At 47.4% G+C, this 20020-nt stretch overlaps 2 protein-coding genes and 1 non-coding gene across 7 annotated transcripts in view; all 3 read right to left on the bottom strand.

Moving 5' to 3' along the window:
- Positions 1 to 1826: 1826 nt before the first annotated feature.
- RIT1 (Ras like without CAAX 1) lies at positions 1827 to 10225 on the bottom strand. 2 transcript variants are annotated; one of them, XM_047839954.1, is made up of 7 exons: positions 10183 to 10225; positions 9947 to 9997; positions 9647 to 9771; positions 9439 to 9495; positions 6110 to 6183; positions 5695 to 5886; positions 1827 to 4487 (listed from the first exon to the last, which is right to left on the bottom strand). In XM_047839954.1, exons 3-7 carry the CDS (start codon positions 9750 to 9752, stop codon positions 4257 to 4259), a joined length of 660 nt encoding a protein of 219 aa, XP_047695910.1. In that variant the 5' UTR covers positions 9753 to 9771; positions 9947 to 9997; positions 10183 to 10225; the 3' UTR covers positions 1827 to 4256. The 2 variants fall into 2 exon arrangements, with proteins under 2 accessions (XP_047695910.1, XP_047695909.1); XM_047839953.1 differs by having other exon boundaries at positions 9947 to 9994.
- A 1606-nt stretch (positions 10226 to 11831) lies between these two features.
- KHDC4 (KH domain containing 4, pre-mRNA splicing factor) overlaps positions 11832 to 20020 on the bottom strand; it is a 17259-nt gene continuing 9070 nt past the window's right edge. Inside the window, exons 9-14 of one of the 4 annotated variants that reach the window (XM_047839935.1) lie at positions 18588 to 18645; positions 18105 to 18358; positions 15845 to 16024; positions 14842 to 14954; positions 14136 to 14227; positions 11832 to 13136 (exon numbers count right to left, since the gene is read on the bottom strand). In XM_047839935.1, coding sequence (XP_047695891.1) covers positions 12937 to 13136; positions 14136 to 14227; positions 14842 to 14954; positions 15845 to 16024; positions 18105 to 18358; positions 18588 to 18645 — 897 coding nt within the window. In that variant the 3' untranslated portion in view covers positions 11832 to 12936. Of the gene's footprint in view, positions 13137 to 14135; positions 14228 to 14841; positions 14955 to 15844; positions 16032 to 18104; positions 18359 to 18587; positions 18646 to 20020 lie in introns of those variants that run through there. The other 3 variants (XR_007148041.1, XR_007148042.1, XM_047839936.1) reach the window with 3 other exon arrangements.
- LOC125155888 (small nucleolar RNA SNORA42/SNORA80 family) lies at positions 17255 to 17386 on the bottom strand. The gene has a single exon (XR_007148404.1). It is a non-coding gene; the product is annotated as a small nucleolar RNA SNORA42/SNORA80 family (small nucleolar RNA).

Here is a 20020-nt window from a genome sequence, read left to right as displayed (position 1 = left end):
ACCTGGGTGGCTCAGTCGGTTGAGCCTCCGACTTCCGCTCAGGTCACGATCTCGCAGTCCGTGGGTTTGAGCCCTGCATGAGGCTCTGTGCTGACAGCTCGGAGCCTGGAACCTGCTTTCAATTGTGTGTGTGTCTCTGTGTGTGCCCCTCCCCTGCTCATATGCGCGCACGCACTTTCTCTGTCTCTCAAAAATAAATAAACATTAAAAAAAAATTTTTAATAAATACATAAATAAACAAACTTTTAAAAAAGGCAATAGGGGCACCTGGGTGGCTCAGTCATTTAAGTGTCTGACTTCAGCTCAGGTCATGATGTCACGATTCGTGTGTTCAAGTCCCGCATCAGGCTCCACACTGAAAGCATGGAGCCTGCTTGGGATTCTCCTGCTTTCTCTCTCTCTCTGCTCCTCCCCCATTTGCACTTTCTCAAAAATAAATAACTTAAAAAAAATAAGCAATAAGGGGTGCCTGGGTGGCTCAGTCAGTTGGGCATCCGCCTTCAGCTCAGGTCACGATCTCAGTTTGTGGGTTCAAGCCCTGCGTCAGGTTCTGTGCTGACAGCTCAGAGCCTGGAGCCTGCTTTGGATTCTCTGTCTCCTCCTCTCTCTCTGCCCCTCCCCCGCTCATGCTCGCTCTCTCTCTCTCTCTCTCTCCTCTCTCAAAAAATAAATAAAAACGTAAAAAATAATAATAATAATAATAAGCAATAAACACTAGGAATATCAGAAAGCACCTCACTTGCCTCCTCTCCGTTAGCTCTTGGTCCCACTGCTGGGCCCGGCCACACTAATTCTTTCCCTCTCTGAATTCCTGTCACATTCCCAGTTTGAAGTAACCTACTACCTTCAGATTGACATCTAGTTGTGAATGCAGATTTTATCAAAGGTCAAGAGCAGGATATCTTATATCCCCTCAAACCCTGCACAGTCTCACAGTGCTTAGTGCAGAGGGGGCCCATGAACACTGTAACCCCACCGCCTAACCTAGCAGAGGTCAGTTTAGAAACGCGAATACTGCCTCCTCCGTTGCCTCTGATTCAACAGTGGACCCCACAGACAGGTACTGACCTGCTCAACACAACTCAAGTCACGAGGACACAAAAACACAGTCCTTTAATGTCCAAACTAAGTCCTCTACAAACACTGAGGCCCATCGATCCCACTGATAGAAGTGGAGACAAAAGCAATGACCTGCACATAAAGCAGTTATTCCTTAGTCCACGTTCAGTTTACACACTTGAAACTGTAACCCTCCTGCTGGAGGCAAATACGCTATTGTTTTCAATGTGTTTTTCCTGGCTCCCCACTCTGCACCGCTCCACCTCCCTCTGGATACGCTGGGGTCTCGATAGGGTCCCTCAGGCACCTGGCCCCTGCCCCAGTGGTGGCAGTTCACTCTGCACCCCCCGCTCCCCCAAAGCCATCTGACGGCACGGCCAAACACCAAGCATCCCCGAGCACCCCGGCCTGCTAGAACCAGGACAGTGGACAGTGCCCGGGGCGGGGGACTAGAGTCCAGAGTCACGCGGAGGTGGGACCCCACTCACTGAAGCACGGAGACTCTTCGGCAGTTGGACCGCGGTGCCTCACCTCCCTCCAGCCCCTCTCCCTGCACGTGCGCCGAGGTAACCTCTGAAGGAAGGGGTGTTCCACGGCACGCGCCCTGACACTCGACGCAGCGTTCCGCACGTGGCGGGCACTCACATTTTTTGGAATCCGTACTTTCCAGAACATAAAATCTCATGGTATTAAGTCTTCTTAAAATGACCTTATGCACTAATCCCAAGAATCTGACCCACACACAAGTAAGTAAAGGAGAAGCCCAATGAGTTGTTGAAAAGTTCTGTATTGTGTCATATAAACTGTCTTCATATACAAGTGCATAAATGAGAGACTGGTCTCCTCCTTCCCCCCGCAACCCCCAAACATCACAGCAGACCGATTCTTGCTAATATATGATAAAGTTAAAATACCTCCCTTCTGGACACTCGCTTCTAAATCTTGTGACTTAACAATCTGGCGCAGGCACGGACAGTTCCAGTGCTTTTCCACTTGTCCCTGAACGTTTCTCTTCAAAGTTCCAGCCAGTAACTGATTGTAATGCCCTCAAATTGGAAAAACCTGACTCTTTAGAGATTATAAATTACATACACTTAGATCACTGAGAATTGAGCTGTTACCTACACATAACACACCCCCTCAAACTATTTAGCACCATGGATAGAATCCTCAATACTAACTAATGGGCTAATCAATCCAATGATCAAAGATATGACAGTGACAGTCTTAAAAACACAAATTTGTTATTTTTCTCATATACAATATAAATTCCCTCCTCTCTTACCAATCTTTCTTTCTGGCAATATTCTGTGCTGCACTGAATGTCCTGAATACTTATATGGCTGTAAAAGTCTTGCCTGACGCTAAGTACAACTCCCTAGGTCATTAGTAACGAGAAGCTAAGGCATCACACGTAAAAGGCTCCGAGCTAACTTACACATGGTGAAATACTGGTACAACAGAATTGCACTACGTTTCTTCTCTACCTTCATGCTTTGCTAAAGTGCTACAGTTCCTATCAGATTTCCGTCCTGCATAGATTCAAATTCTGGGTCTCTCACTTTTGGATGGCTTGAGTACCATAAAACATAATTTATTTGGTTTCAAAAGGGACCGCTACTTAGCTAAAAAAGTTGCAACAATCACCTTTCTTTAAACCTAGAACATACACCCCACTGAGGATGAGGAAAAACACAACCACCCTGTCCTTCTGCCTGTAATTAGAGTGGAAATCAGTTAAGTTGAGGTGTGCACTTTTTAAGAGGTGCTACACAGTCACGTCAAGAGTTTAAAATGGTCACAAACGCTACTTCAGTGACATGTGACGTTCCATATATGCTACATTATTCTTAGCACTTTTGCACTTAATCTCCACACACGGTTAAGTCCAGGTATCAAAACAATCCTGATTCTAAAAAAAGAGAACTCACCACCAATATTTAAAGCTGTTCCTTCCCAGGACAACCGTCTCCCAGCTATGACAGATATCAAGGTGGCACTCTCTCAGGCTAAGTTCCGTCAAGGTTCAGACAACCCTGAGGTGAACTCAACAAGGTCCCTGTAAAGAAATCTTCAAGGAGAAACCCAGCACACGGGAATTTTCTAAAGCTTCACAACTGGCTCGTTAGCACAGAGACGCGCAGGCTTTCCCGGAGCGTGGAGCCTGGTGACTGTGCTGAGGAGGCACACGCGACTGGACTCTAACTCCTGATGTCTCTTCCGTACGCAAGACGCAGGAAGTCTGACGAGGGACCTACGACACACGTGGCCAGGCCCCACTCTCCTGGGGAGCACACGGAAGCACTGGGAAGCACGTAATGCACGGGTGTGGGCATCTCCGGGGGAAAAATAAACCTGCACAAGGCAATGGCTGTCCCAACCAAGGGTCTGAACAAGAGTTTAGTAATCCAGTAATGGTTCCCAAAGCATGCACCTCTGACGGTAAACAGAGGCTAAACCCTGAAAGAACAAGAGAGCTTCACAGAAGAAACCTTCACACATTGCACTGCTTCTGTTCGTCCTCACCCATTCAGTGCATCTGGGCCAGGTGTGCACATCTCAGGAAAGCCAGGCCTGCCCTGGGGACACAGCTGTGATGCTACCTGTCCCTAGTGAGGTCCCCCAGCCGCCTCCACAGCCTGGCTTCCCTGATCTCATTGGTCCCTCATCTGCAACAGGAGGCAGTTCCACAGCTACTCGCTGAACTGTACCGCTGACCTCCCTACGAGGTTCTCGCTATGTGTCCAGGAAGCACAGGAGAACAGAAGTGAGGTCCTTCCCCGAGAAGGTCCCAGGAAACCCAAGTAGGAAAGAACATGGAGTAGTGCATAGCAGAAAGTCCCTCTTGTGGGCTTAGTCAAACACACGTGGTACATATATCCCCCCAGAGTATAAACAATCCACATTAATTAACTAATATCAGGAACAGAACCCAAAACATCGGTAGATCAAATTCTAATGTGACAATTTAAAAGTAGACAGTGCTCCACTGGGTTAATAAGTCAGAATTAGCTAAAAGACAGCATTCTAAACACCACATCACTGCAAACTCCCTCGAGGCATATCCCCTTCATCAGTTACATTTAAAGTAACGGTCATAACAGGAGAAAGAGCAAGCACCGTGCTCACTAATGCAAGTTACTGGACTGCTCTGAGTAAGCCCTGCAGTTCACAGAGGAACACCTCACATCTTCCCTTCAGGTTACGGAGTCTTTCTTCTTCCGGAACGGTGATTTCAGCCTCTTCCATACGCTGGTTTTGGGCTTAGACTTTTTCTCCATGGCCAGCACCGCCTCCTTTTCTTTCCTACGTATCTCCCGTACAAGGGCGTGGAATACATCATCGATGTAGTAGCGGAACGCAGCAGAGGTCTCAAAGAAAGGACAGCTGAACTCTCGGGCCAGAGCCAATCCTTCTTCCTTGGTGACCTTTAAAAATGTAAACATGAGAACATGTATAGTGGTAGCCATGGAAAAGAATTAAAACTGCCCCAAAAAGTGACAAGTGAAGGGGCGATCTAACAGGAAGAGAGCTCAACTCTGGAGGTATTCAAGAAGAATTCACTCGGGAAGTTGAATTCTAAGATTCCCTCTGCCTTCAAATTACATGATTCTGTTTCTAATCTACTTTATTTTTTTTTAATTTTTTTTATTTATTTTTGAGACAGAGGGAGGCAGAACACGACCAGGGGAGGGGCAGAGAGAGAGAGAGGGAGACACAGAATCCGAAGCAGGCTCCAGGATCTGGGCTGTCAGCACAGAGCCCGACGTGGGGCTCGAACTCACGGAGTGTGAGATCGTGACCTGAGCTGAAGTTGGACGCTCAACCGACTGAGCCACCCAGGCGCCCCTCTAATCTACTTTAAAGAGAACTTTTTAGAACAGGGAGTAATTACAGATACCAAGTATATTATTTTAATTTCCTTACACTGTAATAAATCCAAAATCGAGATATCCAATTAGGGATAGACCATAATTTCTCCTAGGTCTGAACACTTAGGCTCTTTCTTTTTGCTACCACAAATAGCCTGGCAATGAACATTTTATATATAAATTCCTGGATAGATTTTTCAAACAGGCATTCACAGAGAAGCATTATGAACTTATCTACTATCAACCAGTTCCGAAAAGTCTGTACCAGTCCACTGCTTCCATCAGCAGTCACAACGTGCCCGTCCACTATTCTCTCAACTAACACCAAACAGCAAGACTTCAAACTTTGTTGGTAACTTGAAGACGAGCACCACTTGCTCTATAATCCTCTCCAATTCTTATTCTCCCCTTCCAGAGTACATAATCCTCATTGTCAAGAAGCAGATCTCGAAATCCAACCTACATCTCCTGTTGCAACATAGATAACTCATTTTCTAAGGTTTTAAGAAATGAACATGCCATGATCCTTCACTTAATGGGTATTCTATTTGTTACCTGATTACCATCCTGTAGATTTTATCTTGTAAACACAGTCCTAACATTCAGATTTTATCCAAACGAATTGCAAATTAGTAGATATAGAAAAATTTCCAAGGTTGAGGAGACACTAATTTTAGATTTTTATCTCAGGGCAAAAGAATCTATAAGTAGTGAAACAACCCACCTCCCAAGACTACAGATCATATTTCCGAGTCCTCCTCACCTGTCTTAGTTGCTTCAGGTCAGACTTGTTCCCCACCAGAACCACAGGTGTATCATCAGTGCGTCGAACTCGGTAAATAAGCTGCTTAAATTCCCGAACTTCATGGAAACTTCGGCGATCGGTGATAGAATAGCAGATGATAAACCCTTCTCCTGCCCTCATATACTGATCCCGCATGGCCGTAAACTCTGCCTAGAGGGAAACAGGATCACTAATGCATTGGTACAACCTAGAACTACATCTGTATTAGCTATTACTTCAGGTTCAAGAAGAGACACATCAATTACCTGCTATCCTGAGTCAGAGGGCATGAAAAATTAAAAGAGATGAACTGGTGATCTTCTCTGTGTAAGCCTTCCCCTCCCCTTTACCAGAGTGAAAACACCTCTATACACAGTATTCTAAGATTTAATACCTGTCCAGCCGTATCCAAAATGTCCAGGTTGGCAGGCTCATCATCAATACGGATCCGGATTTTATAAGCATCTTCTACAGAAGGGAACAAAAGTGTACTATAAACCCATAAACACAAAAATACGCAACCTTAATTTTTTCCTTTTTAAGTAATCTCTAGCCCATCGTGGGGCTTGAACTAAAATTAACGATCCTGAGATCAAGAGTCAAATGCTCTACCAACAGAGCCAACCCAGCGCCCCACAACCTTAAAATTCATCTTATGGAGGGGCGCCTGGGTGTCTCAATCGGTTAAGCATCTGACTTCGGCTCAAGTCATGATCTCACAGTTCGTGAGTTCGAGCCCAGGTCAGGGTCACTGCTGTCAGCACGGAGGATCCTCTGTCTCCTTCTGTCTTTGCCCCTCCCCCGCTTGCGAGCATGTGTGCATGCGCGCTCTCACTCGCTCTCTCTCAAAAATAAACATTTCAAAATTTGTCTTATTGAGGATTAGATTATACCCAAGTTCTCTCAGTGCCCAGATTTTCTCAGGAAACATGCTAAATCCATTAAGATATGTAAATCGGATCTTCAGCTGACGTGTTTTATGGGTTTTTTTTTTTTCACTTAAGCAATGACATAAATTCATCCATAGCTTCTTCATAAGATTTCACCTACGATCCTAAGCAATAAAAGGATACTGTTTTCTTTTGAAAAAATATTGGGCTCAAAAAGTAACTTTACCAATTTGTTAAATAATTATTAGATGTGAGACATTATCCTAAGTAATCTATATACTTAACTCATTCAATAACAAATATGCCAATAATCCACAGTAGGCATTATTATCTCTATTTTACAAATAAAGTAAATGAAGTTCTAAAACATTAAAGGTCTTCCCCTTATTACATAGTTGCACTCGACCAAACACTATGGTTTCTCTTCCTTTTAAATCCAAACAAAAAAGAAAAACCATAATTTCCTTTTTTCTAGATAATCCCTCTTGTCGTAATTTCTCCTCTATGAAACAAAATTTCTCACTGCATATTATTATAGTAACCTTGAAAAATACAAGAAAATTTTTTTAGAAAAGAAAAAAACCCACTCAATATTTCTATCCTTCGATATCTGTATCATTCAAATACACCCCACTGTATTTCAACATCTTTTCTTGAATCCCTGCTTCTGACTCTCCTTCAAGATAAAGAGCCCACGACACCATCGCTTCTCAAACAACAGGTCGTGATCCATTAGGATTAATGAGTTGTGAATGAACTTAATGGGATGAGATTGGCATTAAAATAAATAAGCAAAATTCTAAAGGAAAAAGAAATCCTAAGAGCATACCACATATAGTGACATAAATACAGCTTCCTGATATTTTAGTTATGTGTATATACGTACATAGGTACACGTACACACAGGCACAGACACTTACATGTGTACTGGGTACAATGTAAAGCTTTTCTTCTCAGAGTCACCAAAGTTTGAAACAAAACCCCCTAATATATAAACTCGATGAGAGGAAGGGTCAAATTTTTTTGCTCCCCACTATACCCTCTGGGCCTACTACAGTGCTTGGTACATAATGGGAACTCAAGAGACGGAAGTATTTGCTATTGAATCAGGTAATACCGTCAGGAGAGCAGCTGTGAAAAAAAAAAACTGAAAAAATTAACTTTTTTGGGGCACCTGGGTGGCTCAGTCGGTTAAGTGTCCGACTTTGGCTCAGGTCATGATCTCACCATTCATGGGTTTGAGCCCCAAGTTGGGCTCTGTGCTGAACCTGCTTCAGATTCTGTGCCTCCCTCTCTCTTCCCCTCCCCTGCTCGCACACCGTCTCTCTCTCAAAAATAAATAAACGTCAAAATTTTCTAAAAATTAACTTTTTCAAGAACAAGTAGGAGTTTTTAAGAAAAAAGAAAAAACATTTCTGGAATTCTCAGTAAATCATGCCAAGTCCTAAACTGAGTTTATTCCTTGAATTCCCAACATAGTTTGAATCCCTAAACAACACTGGACCGGGCCTCCTGGGTGGCTCGGTTGGTTACGTGTCAAGACTTCAGCCCAAATCATGATTTCATGGCTCATGGTTTCGAGCCCTGTGTCAGGTTCTGTGCTGACAGCTCAGAGCCTGGAGCCTGCTTCTGACTGTCTCCCTCTTTCTGTCTCTCCTTCACTTGCACTCTCTCTGCCTCAAAAATAAATAAACGTTAAAAAAGGACCAGGGCGCCTGGGTGGCTCAGTCGGATAAGCACCCGACTCCTGATTTTAGCTCAGGTCACAATCTCACGGTTTGTGTGAGTTCAAGCCCCAAGTCAGGCTCTGCACGGACAGTGCTGAACCTGCTTGGGATTCTCTCTGCCCCTCCCCCGCTTGCTAGCGTGCACACGCGCGCGCTCTCTCTCTCTCTCTCTCTCTCTCTCTCTCTCTCAAAATAAGTAAAAATAAACTTTAAAAAAACAAGGACTGTTTATATGTTCCTCAAGTCACAGGAGCATTTACGGTATAAAATGACGACATTCAAAGCTGGCTTAGCACAGAACACTCATTGGCTTTGTGGAAAACAGCAGCAGAGGCCCGACCCGATGGAAATCCTTCCCAGAGACCCGGGATCACCACCTCGGGTCGCATTCTGAAAGTACTAACAGCATGGCCGACCTTCTGGGCCCTCCCCTGTCCCCTCCCCCACCACTTTTCATTGTGTCCTGGGATGTAACCCCGTAGAATCAAACCTGCTTCCCCCCGGCTCAGGAATGACAGTAATGTTCTGTCTTTGTAGAGAACGACAACCTTTCTTAAAAAGGCAGAACGAAAATTACTTGCCACTCCAACCAAGTTTGGCCAAGGGCAGAGCATTAAGTATTAACCTTAGTACGTAATCAACTTGAGGGATGAGGAAGTAAACTAAGAGCAGCCAGGGGAAGAAGGCCAGTGTGCAAGTCCGAGTTGTAAGAGCTCAGCAGGCTGGCTCGACTTGTTTTTCTGCTTCCTTTTGTGGAAGTTCAAATCAGCTGACTCATAGTTACAGAGCCGGAGACCCTTAGACAAGTGGCAGCAAAGGCGTCTGTTAGGTGGCCTTGAAACTTTTCCTTTCACCTGGCAATGCAGTCCAGCAACCACACGAAGGTAAGGAAGGAAAGTGTCCCCAAGAGGGCTTCCACGCATTCAGAGTGAAGGCAGGAAAAAACAAATGCTCATTTGCTCCCAACTTCTGTGACCCCCTCGGTTAAGATATCTCAGACACGGAAAAAGGCTCAGAAGATGACTAGTGAAAAAACCGTTTCAAAAACTCAGGCCAAGACGCGTCCAGAGAGTTTGTTTGGAAACTTCCGCCGTCACGTGACTTACCGATGGTGGGGTCGTGGTCTTCTGGAAATCGGTGGCTGATGAACTGCATGGTCATGGCTTCAAAACAAGACAGGAGAGTTACAATCCAGAGAAGTGGCCCCCGGGAAGAACCGCAAGGGTCGCCACTGCACGACAGCCACCTGGTTGCGGTGCAGACGAGCTCTTTTCACCCCCACTTCTGGTGAACTGGAAGCACGAGGGCACCTACCGCTTTTCCCCACGCCGCCGGCGCCCAGCATCACCAGCTTGTACTCCCGGGACAGGCCCGCGGGGCTGCTGCAGCCGCTGCCGGAGGGGCGCGGCCCCGGGTCCATGGCCCCCCGGGACGCGCACCTGGCGAGCGAGAGGAACGCGCTGGACCCGGGCCGCACCCGGAGCCCCCGCCCCCTCCACCCGCCCGGGTCCCGCGCCCCCGGCCCCCGCCCCGCGGCCCTCGCCCCTTCCACCGGCCCGCGCTGCGCCCCGGGCCCTCGGGCCCCCGGCCCCCGGCCGGCCGCCGCCTCCTCACCTTCCCCGGGGCAGTCCGGCCGGCGACACCGCACAGCGTTCCCAAGTCCTGCTATTTCCAGAGGAAAAACAAAAGAGGCAAAACGCCTCTGGAGCCTCCTGGGACCAGGGCGCCGGCACCGCCACGAGGAGCCCGCCCCTCAGCCTCCGGCTCCTCCGCGCGCCCCCCGCCCCCGCCCCCGAGGCGCGCCGACCCCCACCCCGCCCGCCAGCCCCGCGCGAGGCTCCAGCGCTGACCTGTGACCCCTCCCGTCGCCGGGGAAGATGGCGCCACGGCGGGGAGGCGGGGCCGGGTGACGCGCGCCTGGCCCCGCCCTGCGGGGGGGGGGGGAGCGCCGCTCGCGGGTGTGCGCACGCGCGCGGGAAGAGGCGGCGGGCTCGGTAAGGGACCGAGGGGGCCTCTGTGGCGACTGACTTAGCGGGGCTGTGTGTCGTTTATGATAAAAAACGAATCTGGCCAAATGTAACGAGGCAACGTACGAAATGGGCACCCACCAGATCTTCCCGGAAAATAGTGCAGAGGCCAAGATTCCGGCCTCACCGCGGAAAAACCAAATTCCACCAAAGCACGGCTACAGGGACTGCGGGTCAGGTCTGGAAGACCAGAGGTTCGTTCACACCAACACTGTGGTTAGGCTGAGCACAGTTCCACATTTACGCGCATGTACCTTAAAGACATCTCGGTTTTTATTTTTTTAAATTACTTTCGAGAGAAAGGGCAAGCAGGGAGGGAGAAAATCCCTAGCAAGCTCCACGCTCAGCGAGCGCACAGCCCCATCGGTGGCTCGATCCCAGGACCGCAGAATCACGACCCGAACTCAAATCGAGCCGGACACTCAACCAACTGGGGCTATCCAGGTGCCCCCAATGAAAGGCATTTCAAAACTAGGTTTTTAAAGACAATGTACTACCTCCCCCCCAAGAAGGAAATTAAGAGATTTTAAAGAATAATTTCAGACTGTTCACAGGGCCTTTTTAAAAACTTAAAATTTTTAAATCTGTTTTTGATAGATATGGAGAGCAAGCGGGGAAGGGGCAGAGGGGGAGACAGAACCCCAAAAGGCTCCATGCTGTTAGCACAGAGCCCGCTGTGGGGCTTCAACCCACAAGCCATGAGGTCATGACCTGAGCCTAGACCAAGCTCAGGCTTAACCAACTGAGCCACCCAGCACACACACACACACACACACACACACACTCCCCCTCCCCCCCCCCCCCCCCCACGGCCTTTATATACAGCAATCGTGAAGGCAGTAGCACTATCTTCACCTCCGTGTTAGGTGGTACACACAGGTCTGAAAGGAATTGGCACCGGGCAAATTTTGCTGAAACTTCTACCCACCCTTCTTTTTAAGAATGCTTTCTCAAGCATAATTTGTGTCTATGTCCTTTAAAAATGTACCTCAGGGGGCGCCTGGGTGGCTCAGTCGGTTGAGCGGCCGACTTCGGCTCAGGTCACGATCTCGCGGTCCGTGAGTTCGAGCCCCGCGTCGGGCTCTGTGCCGACAGCTCAGAGCCTGGAGCCTGTTTCAGATTCTGTGTCTCCCTCTCTCTGACCCTCCCCCATTCATGCCCTGTCTCTGTCTGTCTCCAAAATAAACGTTAAAAAAAAAAAAAAAAAAAAAGTACCTCACTCTCTAACCATGTTCCATAAAGGAGGGCTAAAATACGAGAACGGAGGGAGTCCACTATAATTATCCTCGATGTTTTCGTCTGGACTTTGAAGAGTTTACTCTGTTAAGTCATCAATTCTTGGAACTATACGGAAACTTCTGGGCCCGTGTATGTATTTTTCTGGTGGGTTATGATTCCATTAGGCTATCAGAAAAAGTTTATACATTTTAGCGTATGGACGGGTTGTAGAAGAGAACAGAGAAACCACAACAGAATATTTATACATTTATTTATAATGAAATTATGGTCTAAATATTTACAACATATAGGAAACCAGAGAATATGTTTATACAAAGCCAGCCTGCAAAGTATTCAAATGTGCAAAAATGACAGTTCAGTATCTCAAACTACTCCTGGTTCAGCAGACTAGCTCCTTCTTTCACACGTCAGTATCTGATACAAAAAAGTTCTTTTGGCAAAACCTGTAATGCCAAGGAAAAGGACAAGTTGCAATTTCAGTCACTGAGTCCGCCATCCAGCCCACTGAGCGGTCAAATCTCTCTATTTGGGCTGCAACCAGTTCTGAGAGGCAGACCACTGTGTTTCATTTGTGCGAGGAGTTCTGACCAGCTTTGCTCAGGCAGCTTTCTCTGACCCAGCTGACGACATGGAGCTTAGAAGGGCAATAAAGACGGCAATGGCTTTCTGAGACAAGAGTCAAGAGTGCCTGAAGGTGCCAGCTTTGGCTCATCCCAGTAAAAAGACACAGGGAAGAAAAAAACAAAAAGCTTTAATCTTCCTACTCAGGATCCAGCTACAACCAACGGTTTTAAATTAGTAAAACCGAAGTTTCCAAAAACAGAAAAGAATGCAAAAATGAAACAGGGATGCATTGTCCTTAGATTTAAAGGTGCTGAAAGAAAAGGATGGTCTTAAGATCATTTCCCCACTAATAAATAGTAAGGCGTCGTTTGTAACCAGTTGTTATCCAAATTGCCCAAACGGTAGTAAAATACAAATAAAACCTTCTCTTCGTCACAATAGGGGCCATTCCTGTGGAAAAGGCTGGACCAGGTCAAATGTATATGGGAATGACCCTGTTGGGATGCTCTGTTGAACAAGCACATTTCACCGACTGTTAAAAAGCTTCTGAGACAAACTTGTGATTCTAAGTAAATGTTAACAGATGCTATGCCACTGCAGAAACAGGGATGTTGTAAAAAGAACGAGACACTTCGAGAAAGGAGACGCTGCATCTCTAACTTCTGCAAAGGTCCAAGATGGTTCCCGGTACAGGCCCCAGAGTCTTATTAAATCAAACGCATGCATTATTGCTAAAGAGAGTCACCGAGGGTCAAAGCTCTGCTCCACTGTTTCCTACGGGGCCATCCAGAATGGCATCTGCTGTTTAGCTCGTGGTTGTGATGAAGGGTACTGATAGCCCAAACTCCAGCCCTGTGGAAAGCTACTTGCATTTTTATGACCCCCGTGTTCCTCCTCTTCATCAGATGAATCTGCAGCATAAGCCACCAACCCAAATCCCTTCTCCGTAGTTTTCATCTTCTTGACTGGGTAATCTAGAATAGAGAAAACAACCCCAACCCCGTTCCCCACCAAGACAAAAAAAAAAAAAAAAAAAGATAATACCATAAATTCGTTAATAAAAAAAAGATGTTAATTGTAATTGGTTAGTTGGACACCATTTTGAGGTCACAGGGTCAATGGTCACCCAAAAACGTTGAAGATCACACGAAAAACAGCACCAGCATCAGCAAATGTGAGTCCACCAGAACCATGTAAGAAAACAGAGAAAGAAAAAAGAAACACAAAAAAAAAAAGAAAAAAAAAGAAAAAAGAAAAAAAAAAGTAAAGTTAGCAAGTGAGTCTCCGGAGGCTAATATTTCACCTTTTAAAGAGTTCAAAAAAAAGAAGAAAAGAAAAAAAAAATGTATTTTCTTTTGCTCACTTTTATTACTACAGGCAAAGAACACGAGTGGCCCCATATTCCTCTACACATCTAGAGTTCTGGGATACTAAGAGGCAATGCTTTTTCAACAGCCACAGGCTGACCATTCAATCGATAGAGCTATGCAGAGAGAAGTAGCTCAGCTCCCAATACAAAGAAAAATCAATCTCTTTAAAAAGTAGGCTCTACGCATGGGGCTCGAACTCAGGACCCCGGGATCAAGAGTCACATGTGCCACTGGCTGAGCCAGGCACGTGCCCCGAAATACCAGTCCTCAAGTCTGCATCAGATTACCTCCAGGTATTCAGATAACAAAGGCAACAAAATTTTGAACTGACCTACCAATCATTAGTATTTCCTAGGGCTTTGATGCTATGCATAAAACGTAAGTTAACTAACTCTTTCCTAGACACACGTCGGTTGAAAATTAAAGCCCGTGTAACTATATGTCGTCCTTTTAAATAAAAACAAGTATTCTCATTAGCCTGTAGATTTTAGAAGCTGGATTAAACACCTGAATGAGTGCCATCTGAGTGAACATCAGGTCAGAAAACTAACAGCTTAGGAACAGTCTTAGCCACCCGAGTGTCCCCAGCTACACCTCACTCACCATGGCCCCCTGCTCCGGCCCCAGACCCACTCCTGTCATCAGACTCTGCTTTCATTCCAGTCACTGGAAAGGCTGGTGGAGGCATCAACTGCCTGTTAGGAGAAAAAATGTGACAGCCCTTTCAGACAGATTCAATCCATCAGAACCTGTCCAGCAGACACGAAGCAATCCGCCTGACCCCACCCTTCAAGCTACCATCAAGTTGTCAGATTGTAAGGCCTGTCTACACAGCCAGGCTGGGCCGGGCCAAGACAAGAATGCGCTGCCGGGAGAAGTTAGGCTCATCTAGTGAAGGCTCAAAGGATGGCACAGGAGAGTGCGAGCCCCGGGTGGCAGGCCGGACCTCCGTTCAAGTACCTCAACCCACCGGGTTCTAGGATTCTGAGTAGCAAACTCGGCTTGTGTCAGACTCCTGTCCCTGCCTACGCTTAGGAAAACGGCCAAGATGCAGGCAGTGAAGGTAAAGGAAGATGCCCGAATGAACAAGCACTGAATTATTCAAAGTCGAGTACAGCGGCCCGGAGACTGGGAGGCACGTCCTGTTCTCCATTAGCGTATCCGTTACAAAGAACAGGAGCTTATTTGAGCCAAAGGATCTCGTTACAGTTTTAGAACACAGAAAGCCCACAGCAATGACCATTCTCACTAACGATGCAAACAGAGGACGTCTTAATACATTCATGTAATTCCGCTCCAACGAACTTACCTGTCCCTCTCTCGCTCTTTGCCTGAGGAACTTGCCGGCTTCGATCCTGCACCTTCAATGTCATTCTGACTGGAGAAGCCTGTACCTAAATTAGTCATATGAATGGGTCCATGCTATGAGCAGAAAAATACAGTGGCATTAGCAAATCTACAACTGCTGTACAGACTTTAGCTCCTTAACGTAACTGTCAAGTGCCTTGTCTTTCTGGTCAATTGCAGTAATCTGCACTACATAGCTCTCTGGGATTTGGGGCGTAACCACGGCCCAAACAGAGATCACTCTTCTCTACGGAGGACTTGCTCGGGGACATCATGATTGATTATGCTACCTGCATCTGTTTTCAACTCTCCATCTAGAACTATAAAAATGCTTCAAAGCGTGTTTCAAAGAAGGCTTCAAGGACTCTGGCAAAAAGCGCAGGTGCTTCTCCTGATGAAACAAAACTGCACCAAAACTAAACATTTTAATAATATTTTTAAAAACCCTATACTCGAATGACTGTAACTATGCACAGAATCACATTCTGGCCACCTTTTTCTGCGGGCGGTGGGGGACTGGAGGAAAAAAATCACTCTTTCTTATGGAGAGACAGAATAGTAAATTGGGAGCTAAGGTGTAAATACAAACCACTATTGGGAGGTAGAATGATACCTTTTGGTGAGATGTGTAGGGAAGCGAGAACTATCTGAGGCTTTCAAGAGTGCTGTGTAAGAGGAAGTGCAGAAATCTACACGACTCGTTCCAGGTGCCAGTCATAAGAGACCTATACTTCTCTCTATGTGGACTTCTGGATTTTATCATATTGGCCCCAAAGACAAACCCACCCAAAGGGACTCATTCTTGCTTTCAGTTAACCCCCCAAGGAAAAAACCCTAATCTAAATGGATTCCAGAAAATAGAAATCCTCGTTACTGGGAAAACCACTGGCATAGATGTGAATTTCTTTCTTTAAAGGAAAGATACAGTAGGGTATGGGGAGGAAAGTAAAAGTATTTTATTTAACCTGGTATCCAAGAAGTCCAGACTCTCGTTCATCTGGTAGCTCCTCTGTGAATCGCCTCTTCTGTGCCTGGGGTTGAGTTGGGAGTGGGGGCTGGGGCGGGGGCGGGGGCTGGGGCTGGGGGCCCGCAGGCAAAGCAGTTTTGACAGGAGCAGCAGGAATAAAAGGCCCGCTCATCGGACTCTGGGACCAAAACAAACCAAGGGGAAAAACGGTGTGAGAATGCCCAGCCAGTTTAAGGACACAACAGTTACAATACATTTTAATGATGCGCATGTATCCTAGAAATCCTGTATCTCTGGTCGCGAGTTTCCTTCCTGTATCATCTGGTGACAGTACAGCCTTCCCACCCTGACGGTAGGGAAATGCAAAACTGACGATCTCTAAGGTGCTCTCAACTCTTAGGAAAAATCTGCTGTGCACTTGGGCGATTAGGAGCAAACGTGACCAACAAATAATACAAATTCTAGCCACTTACTTAGTTCAGAAGTTACAAGCCAAACATTCTCCAATTTAAGCTCCTCTAATCAACGCGATTAGCTCTTTCTGGATCATAAAGACTGCCAACGCTTGTGGCAAAGGCAAGTCCATCTGCCACTTCCGTGGATAAGTTGTCATAGCAACGGGGAGTCTAATGTTTTTTAATTTTTTTTTTTTAACGTTTATTTATTTTTGAGACAGAGAGAGACAGATCACGAACAGGGGAGGGGCAGAGAGAGAGGGAGACACAGAATCGGAAGCAGGCTGCAGGCTCTGAGCCGTCAGCCCAGAGCCCGATGCGGGGCTCGAACTCACGGACCGCGAAGTCGGACGGTTAACCAACTGAGCCACCCAGGCGCCCCAGGGAGTCTGATGTTTTAAGAGATTGTTCCAAAAAGGAATAAGGACTGACCCAGCACGCGTCAGAGAGATAAGACAAGTCTTATCAAATAGCCATTACTTGTTGAACACGTGGGTCACCTCAATTAACCTTTGCGACCTCTGAGATATTATCATTACGCCCATTTTCTTTTTCTTTTCTTTTTTTTTTTTTAAGGTAGGCTTCACACCCAGGGCGGAGGCCTGAACTCCTGACCTGGGCCAAGATCGAGAGACACTCAACCAACTGAGCCACCCAGGTGTCCCACGCCCATTCTCTATAAGGAAACCAAAGCCTGGATAGGCTGAATTATATTCCAGGAAGGCACAGCTCAAACCTGGGAATGCATGAGGGGCCCGGGCCGCCCGCTTTCTCAAGCCCAACCCTAAAGAGCCTGCTCCACCATATACATTTCTGGTCACAAACCAGCGCGGCTCAAGAACGGCTCAAGTTCTCCAGCGCGGCTGGAGAACCAGGGCTCTGCCAAACACAGAAGGCACGTGATTAGGCCTCAGGGTCACCGCCAGAATTCAGCGAAGTCTTCTGCTGTTTCTCCCTGTCCAGCCCCCTTCAGTGCTCACAGCCCACCGATCAGGAGGCTGGGCAATGGTTCGGGGCTGCACTTCCTCTGGCACGGGTCCACTCTGAGAGGCCCACGGTCAAGGGCCCGCCATCAATCACCGTGCGCTCACTCACTAGCTTCCCTCTGCTCTCTGATGGACGTAGGGTCGGACACCATCCGTCCAGATGAGCTAGCTGCCTACCCTTTCCGAAAATTCTAGTTTCTTACACAGTTTGAGAATTCCGTGAGAGCATTTACGATCCTTAAGTTGGCAAAGCTCATGTAGCCCTTGGCCTAGGAACCCCTGCCTATGGTGGATTTCCTTCGAAGCTTAGGGACTCCGTTCCAAACGCGTGGAGGCGTGGCGTGGGCCGGCTCCCCTCTCCCGGAGGCAGGTGCAGGCAAACTACGATTGTGGCCCTTGTACACTTGCGACTCGAGTGTTCCCGGAGCACGGCCACGCTCATTCACTCGGTATCGTCTCGGGCCGCGCGCGCGCGCCCGCCGACCGGGCACGGCAGGCGTGACGGAGCCCGCAGGGCCCGCAACACCCAACCTAGTCGGTGGCCAGCATTCCAGAGGAAGCTCGCCGACCCCTCTTCTACACACCGGTCTGCCGGTGCCACACACTTGAGGACGAACACAGCGGTGTGTGCACGCTGTCCCCCGAAGCCTTCGGGTAGCTTGGTGGCGGGAACGCAGGAGGAACGGGAGAAAACCCCTCCCGCTGCACCAAAATTACACACCTGCTCTCTCTGAACGACGCCGCCGAGTCCGCACCCCTCCCCCCGCCCCCGCTTCCCCCAGCACAGCGGCGTCCGGCTCCCGCCCTGGCGTCCTACCTGTCCAGTGCTAGCTGGAGGCTGCACTTGGGTTATCGGGTATTGTGTTGGCACAGGGGGCACTCCAGTAGGTAATGCTGGCAAGACTCCGGGTGCCAGTGAAACAGCCGGTGGCACTATGCTTGGCACTCCGTAGGGAGGCTGAACTGGCTGCTGAGGAGGGGGAACAACAGGGTAACCAGACTGATAGCCATTGGATGGATAATATGGTGGCTGAGGAGGGACACTACTTATAGCAGAGGGTTGTGTATAGCCTGAGGGGGAAGAAAAAAAGTGTTTAATCAGCTGCAGCAGAATGAGACATTTTAGCTGAATATTAACTTAATCTCTAGGGAAGAAAACTACTGAGGTACGAATGGCTTTTCAAATCACCCTAGGTTCTGAGTGCCCTGGCACGCTTAGTCTAGCCTTAAGTATCTATTTTACACACAGATATCGCTAACAACGCATTTATCTTCGTTAAACACTCTGAGACATACACACCTGGTAAGGGTACAGCAGTATTAATCTGATTCACAAATCTAGAGTATTCAGCATGAACCTGCAAGAGAAGGGAAGACAAATTCATATGGGACAGTCCCAATTTGTGGATTATTTACAAGGGTCTGGTTCTGGGACTAAAGCAGCCGGGGATTAAAATATTTCCACTGGTATCTCAACCTATTTGAGACCTGTTTACTCTAAATTTTAATAAGGCACGGGGCACCCGGCTAACTCAATGGGTGGAGTGTGTGACGCTCGATCTCAAGGTTGTGAATCTGAGCCCCATGTCGGGTGTAGAGATTATTTAAAATCCCCCAAATGAGACCCAACTCTGAGGTAAAAATCATCCAGAGCCACACAGATACAGAAGGTAGGGAGTTCCTAAGTTGTCAATATAACTAATGAGAAATCATTCATTCTTTTATTTCCTGGACTTGTCCTCAAGGAGCTCAAGGCTCAGCACAGAGCTAGTATGTCCCCCCACCTCCAGTTCTTCGTTCTGGGCATCCCACTGAGTCGCCGCACACAGCAACGAGACAAAGCCAGGGGGTGATCAGGGGCAGTTGTCTGATACAAAGGATGGTAAATCAGGTTACTTTGCAGAAGCAAAGCAAACAGCTTCCCAAAAGTTTGGAACCCTTACGTATCAAATAACACAACGCTGAACAGTCAACCCCAAACCTGGTTTCCATCAGGTGCTACGCAAAGAGGCCTCCCGGTTTAACTTTTGGTTACTAGACTACAGAATAAAAAGAATACTCAAATAAGCAATTAGGCCAAAGCACTGCCGATTGGTTTTAAACCATCGTAGTTCCACCTTCCTCCCTTATTTAGCCAAACTTACTGTTGAAAAGAACTTGGAAGGCCCACAGCAAACAACCTGACCGAGATTAAAAGTATCGTCTACTTAAGTAACTGAGGACATTGAGATTTCACACTGAAGGCCTGCACATTTCCAAACCTCCATACTGAAATGCCTCCTAAAGAAGAAAACGCACCCCAGCGAGGACATGCTAGGGTAGTTTGACTTCCTTAGAGAGAATGTTAGTGGCCAGAACAGTGTGGTTTAAATGGTGTCCTTTCAAAAGTCACGTCTGCCAAAAACCCCAGAACGTGACCTTATTTGGAAACAAGGTCTTGCAGATACACGCTATTAAGATGAAGTCACACTGGATTCCAGTGGGCCCTAAATCCGAGGACGGCCACCCTTCTGAGAGACAGATGGACAAGGAGAGGCAGGAGTAGACCAGGTGTCACCGGGACAGAGAACGGAGCTCTGCTGACACCAGGCGAAAATGCAAAGGGCTGCAGGCCGGGGGAGGCGTGGAACATTCTCCCGCACGGTGTTGTTCAGAAAGAGCCAACCCTGCCCACGCTTGGATTCTGCGTGTCTGGCCTCCTGAGCAGTCAGAGAATACATTTCTGTCACCTAG

This window comes from Prionailurus viverrinus, chromosome F1, assembly GCF_022837055.1.
Source record: "Prionailurus viverrinus isolate Anna chromosome F1, UM_Priviv_1.0, whole genome shotgun sequence".
Lineage (NCBI taxonomy): Eukaryota > Metazoa > Chordata > Mammalia > Carnivora > Felidae > Prionailurus > Prionailurus viverrinus.
The sequence above is the reverse complement of the archived record's forward strand: the minus strand, read 5'-3'. Positions and strand labels throughout refer to the sequence as shown.